Here is a 9,035-nt window from a genome sequence, read left to right as displayed (position 1 = left end):
GAGAAATAATCAATGATCAAGAAAAAAGTGGTTTTATTGAAAAGATTGATGAATGTATCACCGATGCATTACATTCCCACCAAAGCGTCAAAAGCGTCACAACACCGAAACGCATATGACTGTCATGGCAGGCATTGCACATGGCTTTTGCAGTACAGTAATCTCGTCGTTATCGAAGGGAATATGAATGCCCGATATCAAAATTCTTACGATGCATGTTATCCCACTGTTTCAAAATACATGTAATGCAAATATCACTATTTTTCAACATGAGAATGTCAAAAGCCATACAGCTAGGGGCACTGTGAATTTCCTCAGGGCGATTTACATTGCATTTATTAACGACTGGCCTGCCAAAGCCCTGATCTTAATCCCATTGAACACCTTTGGGATGATTTTTACCAGCGTGTTAGACGCCGTACTATTCGCCCGTCATACGTCATTCAGCTAAGACAAGCCTTAATTCGGGAATCGAACAACATCCACAAGCCGAAATCAATACACTGAACCGTTCTATGCACCAACGATGCCAGGCAGTACATCATGCTGAGGGCTGTCATACCCGACATTAATTTGTGATTTTGTTTGGCGACCTCTTCAGTATTTTAGCTACCATTTAACTACTTTTTGATAAACCGCCAGCAATGTATTTTTTCACTAGGAATCGCAATAGAATACTCTTTCATTACATATAAATCTACTTTAATCCTGATTTTTATATTTGTGTATATCTGCACATAAATGCAGGATAGGTTCCTTAATTGTTCAGTGTATATTTATGAGATAATCTATGTTACGTCTTACCTCGCCTTTTGATAGCAACGTTACTTCTGACGTCTAATTAACACATTGAGTTCACATGTAAATTTATGGAGTATTAGCTGTTAAGCATGTCGCTTTTCTTTAATTTGTATTATAATATATTATACAGGGGTGTTTCCGAAATATTTTATGATTTTGCAAACGAAAATAAGCATTATTGGATGTCAAATCTGTATTGCCATGGGGACGAAATGAATTTAACGGAGTGTTCATACACAAAAGGTGGATATGATTCATGCTTTCAGTCACCTGCTAAGAATTTAGCTGTAAAGTGCGAAGGTAAGCTTTCACAACAAGTTTAATCAATTAAAGTCATTTAAATAAAACAGGGTATTTCTAAATTTGTGATAAAAGAATAGTACATGTAATTGTGCAGAGTGATTTAATGTTTGGGCGTTCTTTAAGGTAACCATCTTTTCTATTGTATTTTGCATTTCTACTTATAGTAGCTTTTATTTATTTTACAAGACGATACATTTAAATAATTCCAATGCATTCTTTTGCCGTTTTCACTCAGAATAGACAACATTCAGATGAATGTATTACATACTGACACAATTACTTGCAATGCAATTTTCTATGGTTTGTTTCGATCACCATATATATTTGCATAATTTTTTCAAAAATAGATAAGACATTTCATGTCGACTTTGTTGAAATAATTTTCAATATTTTTCAAAATACAAAAACATTCATTTTGAACAATCAAAAATAACAACATATTAAACATTATTCCATGTGCTTCGTAAGAAATTGCATTTTTTTGATTGATACGATGTTTATTTAAGGTTTTGCAAAATTTTCATTATTTATTAGTTGATTGTTTACATGATTATATAAATATAGTAAAAACTTGTTTTTACTACTCTGTCTATTCAATTGTAAAATTGTAAATGTGGCTAAAATGGTCAGGGATGTTATATTTCCGATCCAGCACGACATAATTGTTGTGCTTGTGCTATTTTAGTTCTTTCTATCTCTTTCTTGTTGGGTCTTAACTTGAATACTGTTAAATCACCCTTAGGATATGTTGTCTGCTTTTTTAATTTGTCTTTTGACGTCATATCTGTGATATGCAGGCTTCATAACCTCAGATCCCCTCTCAAAATTCCATTTTATTTATTTCCGCCAATTGTTTTCTCGTTTAGGGCACATGCATTTCTTTTACTTGGGGATCATATGCCGCTTTTCATGGAATGGCACTAACGTGTCACATTGAAGGTTCCATGATAACCGCCATATAAACACATCTGCGGATGTTTCAAAATTCTAAATTTTACCAGTTCATATTAAATGTTGAATTCCGCTTAAGCCGGTGCTAGGGAGCGTGGACGGTAGTTTGCACTTGACAGTACCGTCCATGAACAGGCTCAATCAAACCGAGCCTGCAACATTTTCTACTTGCCGTGTTGGGCTTTCTTTAGGGATTCTTATTTCTCTCTTTTTTATTTCATGTTCACAGATACGGACCAATGTCAATCAAATCCCTGTTTGAATAATGGTACATGCGTTGATGGTGACAGGTCCTACACCTGTAATTGTACTGAAAGATGGAGTGGTATCAACTGTGATATAGGTACAGTATACATTTTGAATGCGTTTTAGTTTAATTTGCAATGAGGTTAGATTTTCTCATTTGATTTTTAGGCCCAATGAGATTATCATAATCTTCCCGAAAAGCAACTAAAATTATCTTCCTGTTTATCTTCTGAAAACAGACGTCCGTAAGACATGAAAACTTTAATGCATTTGTAAAAGAATTAGAAAACTAACCATTATTCTGCAATAGAAAAGTGATGAAATTACAATGCAGCTGTTGTAAATACCACGTAATGACATTTACGATTTATCAGATGGGGTACATGAATATGATATTTAATACAACAATAATCATATCTTCAACATTTAAGATTTGGAGTACGACATATGTCAAGAACAACCGTGTGATAATAACAGCACTTGTATTAATTCTCCTGCTGGCTACAAATGTATGTGTACAGAGGGATATAACGGCGATAACTGTGCGAAAGGTATACCTGATTTTAAAAATGACGATGACGATCAATTAATTAATTTTGAATATTGCTGGTCTTTCCATTTAAATAAGTTTTTTAAACGTACAAGTTTAATAAACTTAATTAAAATAACATCAATATCACCAGCACGTCATGACCACTGTCTATGTTTATGTTTGGGATACTTGTATCACAATTAATCGATAAAATATCAAAAAATGGGCATCCTTAATATTCTATGCAGTGAACAAGCTTTTTAACTTTATTGACAAAAGACATAGACGAATGTTTGTCGGACCCATGCAATAGCAATGGTAATTGTACAGATTCTTCAAATAGATACACGTGTTCGTGCGTCCAAGGATATGGTGGAGAAAGGTGTCAAATTGGTATGATTAGATAATACATTAAGAAAATATCATTATTTGTGTTATAGAGACATATTGTTCTTGATTACCATTATCTGTGTAAATATCTTAGCGCTGTGCTTTTTATACCTTGAGAACTTAAAATACATGTACGAATAAAAAATACATTATAGACCCATTTGTCAAAAGAACAAAGATATAAATGTTATGGATTTAAAGCTTTCTTAAATTTTGAAAATTAAACTCACACATACTTGGTAATGGGGCATATCAAGCTTTTCAAAAGCATTTTCTTCGACGTTTTCCATAGACCTGTTTAATTGACATCGATTTTTGAAGATCTGTTAAAGGTGTGATCCATGGGAAGCATTAAAAACCACAAAAAAATACATGAAAATGGCAGACTCGGTTTGATTGAGACTGTTCATGAGGGTAATTGAAAAATGCAACATCATCTTGATCTTAGCCCCCTAAGACCAGCTTAAGCGTTATTCAATCTTCAGAACAATGAATGAAGAACAAATGTAACAGCACTAATGTGAAATACTGGTCGACATTGTACAGCCGCACGGCACTTGACACCTGTTTTAAATAAAAATCTGGAAACTGGTTTAAATAAAAATCTGGAAAAGGGGTGATCATTCAGAAGCAATGAAAACAACAACAAAATTCATGAAAATTGCAGGCTCATGGAATTGTACCAACCTGTCACATTAAAGATTCATTTCTAACTGCCGTATGAACACATCTGCAAATGTTCCAAAATTAAACTTTTCACATTTTTATGTGTGTATGTTGCATTCTGCTAAAGCCGGTGCTAAAGGGCTTTGACAGTAACTTAGACTTTTCATAATCATTGCACAGTATATACTGGTTCAAGGAACGGATTCGGGAATGCTTTTATAAATTCATACCTTCATAAAAAAAATCTGAATGAACTAAGTACAATACATTACCAATAAAAATAAAACATGGGAAAAATGCAAAAAATTTTGAAAAAGATTATTATTTTCCTATTCTAGTAATTACATTAAGAGTTGGATGTCATAATTGAAAAATTCCAGTGTGTTTTATATGTTATCTTCGGGATGCATACAATTTACTCTTTAAGCACATATTTGTACTTTGGCTCCCCATATTTGTTTTTTTAAATGTATTAAATATATTATTTATACTTCTTTTTTTTTAATATTATTTATGCATATAAAAGGGCCCCCGACATAAAATGCTGTTTTATAATTATGAAGGGATTTTTCTGGTGAAAACCCATTTACGTTATGGTTGAATATATGGTTTAAATAGGTTTATAGTCTGGAACGTGAATTTGCCTCTCGTACATATAACTAGATCGGACCACACTCGGCGTGCGCTACAGCACCTTTTAACATCCTATCCTTTAAAAATTCACTCGAGCCCTGAATAAAATACTCCCCTATTATAACTCAATTATGTATTAGAGAAAACATTGTTTTAGATTTTAAGAGATTATTTTCTACGTTCATTGCTCAGCGTTCTTTACATTTAAATTTCAATAATTAAATATTAATGATTTCATGGTGAAGTTAGATGTTCTTGAATGCGCAATTTCATCTTAGGATGTCCTTGATACTTTATGACAAAAGTTTAATTGCAAGTCACTTCTTATATAAATGATTATATTAAAAGCATTTCTGATAAAAAGGTTTTCGATTTTTATATAGATATAGACGAATGTTTGTCTCAGCCATGTGAGAACAATGGTGCGTGTGTAAACGAAATCAATGGATTCGTGTGTTATTGTGATCAGGGATACGAGGGATATAGATGTCAGAATGGTATGGAAATAACAACATATACAAACTATTCAAACTTTAAAGATTTTATTGATATAATTTTCATACAAATTCATGACCCTGGGAAATACTAATTCTTACTGGTTTAAGTCAAAAATGTTTGAAATGATTTTCACTACAGGAGTAATGTTTAAATAGAACTTTTTTGTGTTTCCAGAAATTGGGGAGGATCAAACGACATTGATAGTTGTACTTATATCTTCAATTTGCGTTTTATCATTTGTTGTTTTCGCTACTGTATGTTGCTGTTTAAGGTATAGAAAAGAACATAAACAGACTAGTAAAAAGACTAGTAAGTTGTCATTTAACACTAAAAAATATGCATAGAAAAATAAACTGTCCTCTTATTTAAATTCTCTTTTTTATGAATTGCATTTAAATGTTAAAGACAATATGATTCAAGCGAATAATTTTATGCACCAAGTTCAAAGAATAAAGAATTGCCTTTAATTGTTTTGCCATATGGATATTCAAAAAAATACAGCACATGTCTTTTATATCAGGTGACCATCAACATTGTAATTTATAAATCTTATTGTTATACATTCCTAAGAATAAGTCCAAAACAAAATATATGCAAATAGTTGATACCATATCTGTAGATAATTTATTTCTTGTAATAACACATAATTTATCTTTCAGAATCGGACGCTTCGAATGTACTGTAAGTAATTTTACCGCTCATAATTTATTTAAAAAGATCAAAAGCTCCCTTTAACTATTGATATTTCTATAATTATTTATAAATGACACAACATAATGATGTTTACCTATTCACTGGAACAATTTATTATGTAACAAATCTTTCATTTTAGTAAAAGTGGTAACGGGGATTTGTGCAAAGGCACTACGGAAGCTGAAAGCGTACCAAAAGAAATAAAAGGAGGACACTTTAACGAGGCTGTTTACGACGAAATTAAAGAAAACACCGTGGCTGAGGTTGCTGATTACATAAATCAGGTCACAGATGTTGAACAACCTAGAGATGCTGATGGTTATGTTAAATTTGCTGACAGTGATCAGAGTGTTGGTTATTACAAATTGAAGCACACGAAAAGTGAAGATTATTCCAAATTGTCTGGATGCGAATTTTGAAAAGAACAATTTACTAAATGTATCGTTTTACTACTAGTATTACATTTTTTCAGATACATTGCCTATGGCTATTAAATCCTATATATTGAATATATACAAGAATTAAAAGAAGTCTTTATATGATTGATATTTTTATATATCATGACTTAAAAGTTTTTATACTGTAGATAAAATGAGTGGGTTAAAAGGTAAAAGAGCGTGGATTATTTTTGTATTTCAGTTGTTTTTTGTTCTATGGTGAGGTATGATGTCGATTTTATCTTAATTTTTATACTCTTGTACAGCAATACGTTGTTAGACGTTTATTGTACGTATTATGATAAAAATTACTATGTATGCTTTCCAAACTGAAGCTGCTAGACTTAAGACTGACAAATTGTAAACGAATTGGTATGTAGCAAGCTAATATGAAGACCTCACTTGTGTGCCCCCTCCCCCTGCGCCAGGATCAAGGTCACTATCACACTTACTTTTATTTAAAAATGGCTTTGGTCAATAACTGGAGCTAGAAACAATATATTGTACAAAACTTTAAAAGCTAATTTTGAAGTAGAACATTTTGTTAGAGTTGTTTATAATAGATCTTGCAGTGGTGCCTTGGCAAAATTTAGAAGTAGGACAGCTCCAATAGGTATTGTACTAGGAAGATATAATGGACTACAAGTAGAACAAAGACTCTGCTTCCATTGTAAGAATATCTTTGAGTATGAAGCACATGTATTTTTACATTACCCTCTTTATTATTCAATTAGATTAGAATTACTTCAATCGGTAAACACACTTTGGAATGGTTTTGACAATTTAACTGATATTGATAAGGTTATCAAGGCTACAACACCCTAGTAAATAATAGAAAAAATGTTTTATATCATTAGTGATCATATTATACCCTGTCTTGTATATGTGATATATTGTCCTAGTGTTTATAGTACCCCTGTAGTATATTGTTTTAATGATATTAATGTTTTAGTATGTGCCTAAAGTTTCCTTGTCAATCTTTATGTACTCTGATCTGATCAATCACACACCATTATTTTACATCCATGTTTTATACTGTGGAGCATTTTGGCATTTTATTATACTTCAATTTATTATACTTCAATCCTTTTACATCTCATTTTAAGTTTAAACATGATAAACAAGGATACTTTAAGTGATTTTACCTGTATTTTATGTATATAAAAGTGAAATATAAGTATTTTGTTGTGTAGGAAATGAATGTGTGTAGCTAAGGGAGATAAATCTTATGTGCATAAAAAACAGTGTACTTCTGCGTTATGGGCTGGGGAGTTGTCACCTTTAGAAGTACGGTCCTGTAATTATAATTAAAATAGCTGTACATGTATTTTTTGTTTGTATTGTATATTTATATATGTCTATGTTTATATGTATAGATGAAACTATGATTAACATATAAATAAATGAATATTGTAATCAAATTTGTAATATAACAAATATATTTGGAATGAAAGTTTGTAGCATGGTTATTATTGAAAACACAGGTTTCGTGACATTGACATTGTCTTTTTTAAAATCTTGCCACGGTTTCTGATTCTTATTGATTTTCGGTAATTTTGTATTATGACTGTTTTATTTTATTGTTGTAAGACTTATTCAAAGTAGGCAGAAGTAATTTATTCGATTTTTCATACATTTTTAGCATTTATTTCTAATTGTGGTGTTTCAAATTATAAATTTAGCATGTTTTCAGTACATTTAAATTACACATAACCATTACTCTGGAAAAATCGACTTCTTTTTATTGGGCAAGTAAATCAACTGTTTATAAAAACAATTCAAACCACTAAATTGGTAAGTGTTAATACGAGGGGTGTCCCAGAATTACGTGGACTTTTGCTGTAACTCAAAAACTACTAAAAATAAAAACAAACAAAATTAACATGAACAAAATGCAACTTTATTGCATTAGTACAAAAAATTTCAAAGTTGTCCGGCAACTGGATCAGTGTCTGTGGGCAGGGTAATGAGACAAGGGGTAGCGGGTGCGGGGCAGTCCATTCCGACGTTACGACGTCATTCCGGTGGCGTCGCTAGTTATTAATAAATGCGTGGCGTCGAATGTCAGTTTTTCTCAACATAGTCGCCGCCTAACTCAATACATCTATGATGTCGATATATCCACTGGTCGTACACCGCCCTGTACCACTCCTGGTCGAAATCAGCCACCACTTTCTGCATTGCGAACGAGAGTTCCTGGAAGGAATCGAACTTCCGTCCCTTATTATTATTATTATTATTATTATCATTTATCATTATTATTTTTATTATTATTATTATTATTATTATTTTTTTTATTATTATCATTATTATTATTATTATTATTATTATCATTATTATTGTGGAGTTTATTTTGTACGCAAAGACAATGTGCGTTAACAAGGGAAATAACCTCATGCGCACTGCTTACTATAGCAGTTTGAGTTCACTTTCTTAAAAGCTGAAGCGGATCAATTGCGTTTAAAATAATAAATTGTGATTAGCTTAATTTTTAAAAATCATTTTTTTTAAACACAAAATTATTGCTTACCCTTGAATAGTACTCAGCATTGACCTTGGTGTAACGCCTGTCCCGATATATGACGTCCTTGACTTCCTTAATTGACGCTGCAGTCAACGTTGACTTTCTCCCACGACCCTTGTCGTCTTCAATGTCCCCCCGGCAGTCTCGAAAACGCTTATGCCACTTGAAAACGAGTGATCGACAAACAGGAGGTCTCACTTTTGCAGTCTCCAACATTTCCTGCGTCTTTGTTGGCGTCTTCCCAAGATTAACACAAAACTTGATGATAGTCCGATGTTCCGCGTAATCCGTGGACGTCATTTTTTGTTATCTATCCAAGAGCAGCGGTTGTCAGTTGTCCGCTGGTAAACAATAACGGAAA

General features: G+C 32.3%; 1 protein-coding gene across 4 annotated transcripts; it reads left to right on the top strand.

The window, feature by feature from the left end:
- The first annotated feature begins 203 nt into the window (after nucleotides 1-203).
- LOC132723355 (fibropellin-1-like) lies at nucleotides 204-8,363 on the top strand. Of its 4 annotated transcripts, XM_060708056.1 has the most exons (8): nucleotides 222-1,101; nucleotides 2,285-2,398; nucleotides 2,733-2,852; nucleotides 3,113-3,226; nucleotides 4,906-5,019; nucleotides 5,195-5,329; nucleotides 5,680-5,701; nucleotides 5,853-8,363. In XM_060708056.1, exons 1-8 carry the CDS (start codon nucleotides 891-893, stop codon nucleotides 6,130-6,132), a joined length of 1,110 nt encoding a protein of 369 aa, XP_060564039.1. In that variant the 5' UTR covers nucleotides 222-890; the 3' UTR covers nucleotides 6,133-8,363. The 4 variants fall into 4 exon arrangements, with proteins under 4 accessions (XP_060564064.1, XP_060564046.1, XP_060564056.1 ...); XM_060708063.1 differs by lacking the exon at nucleotides 3,113-3,226 and having other exon boundaries at nucleotides 214-1,101; XM_060708073.1 differs by lacking the exon at nucleotides 5,195-5,329 and having other exon boundaries at nucleotides 216-1,101.
- Nucleotides 8,364-9,035: the final 672 nt, after the last annotated feature.

The sequence above is a fragment of the Ruditapes philippinarum genome, unplaced genomic scaffold (assembly GCF_026571515.1).
Source record: "Ruditapes philippinarum isolate M1 unplaced genomic scaffold, ASM2657151v2 ctg2253_1_1_1_1, whole genome shotgun sequence".
NCBI lineage: Eukaryota > Metazoa > Mollusca > Bivalvia > Venerida > Veneridae > Ruditapes > Ruditapes philippinarum.
This window is presented reverse-complemented; position numbering and strand designations above follow the sequence as displayed.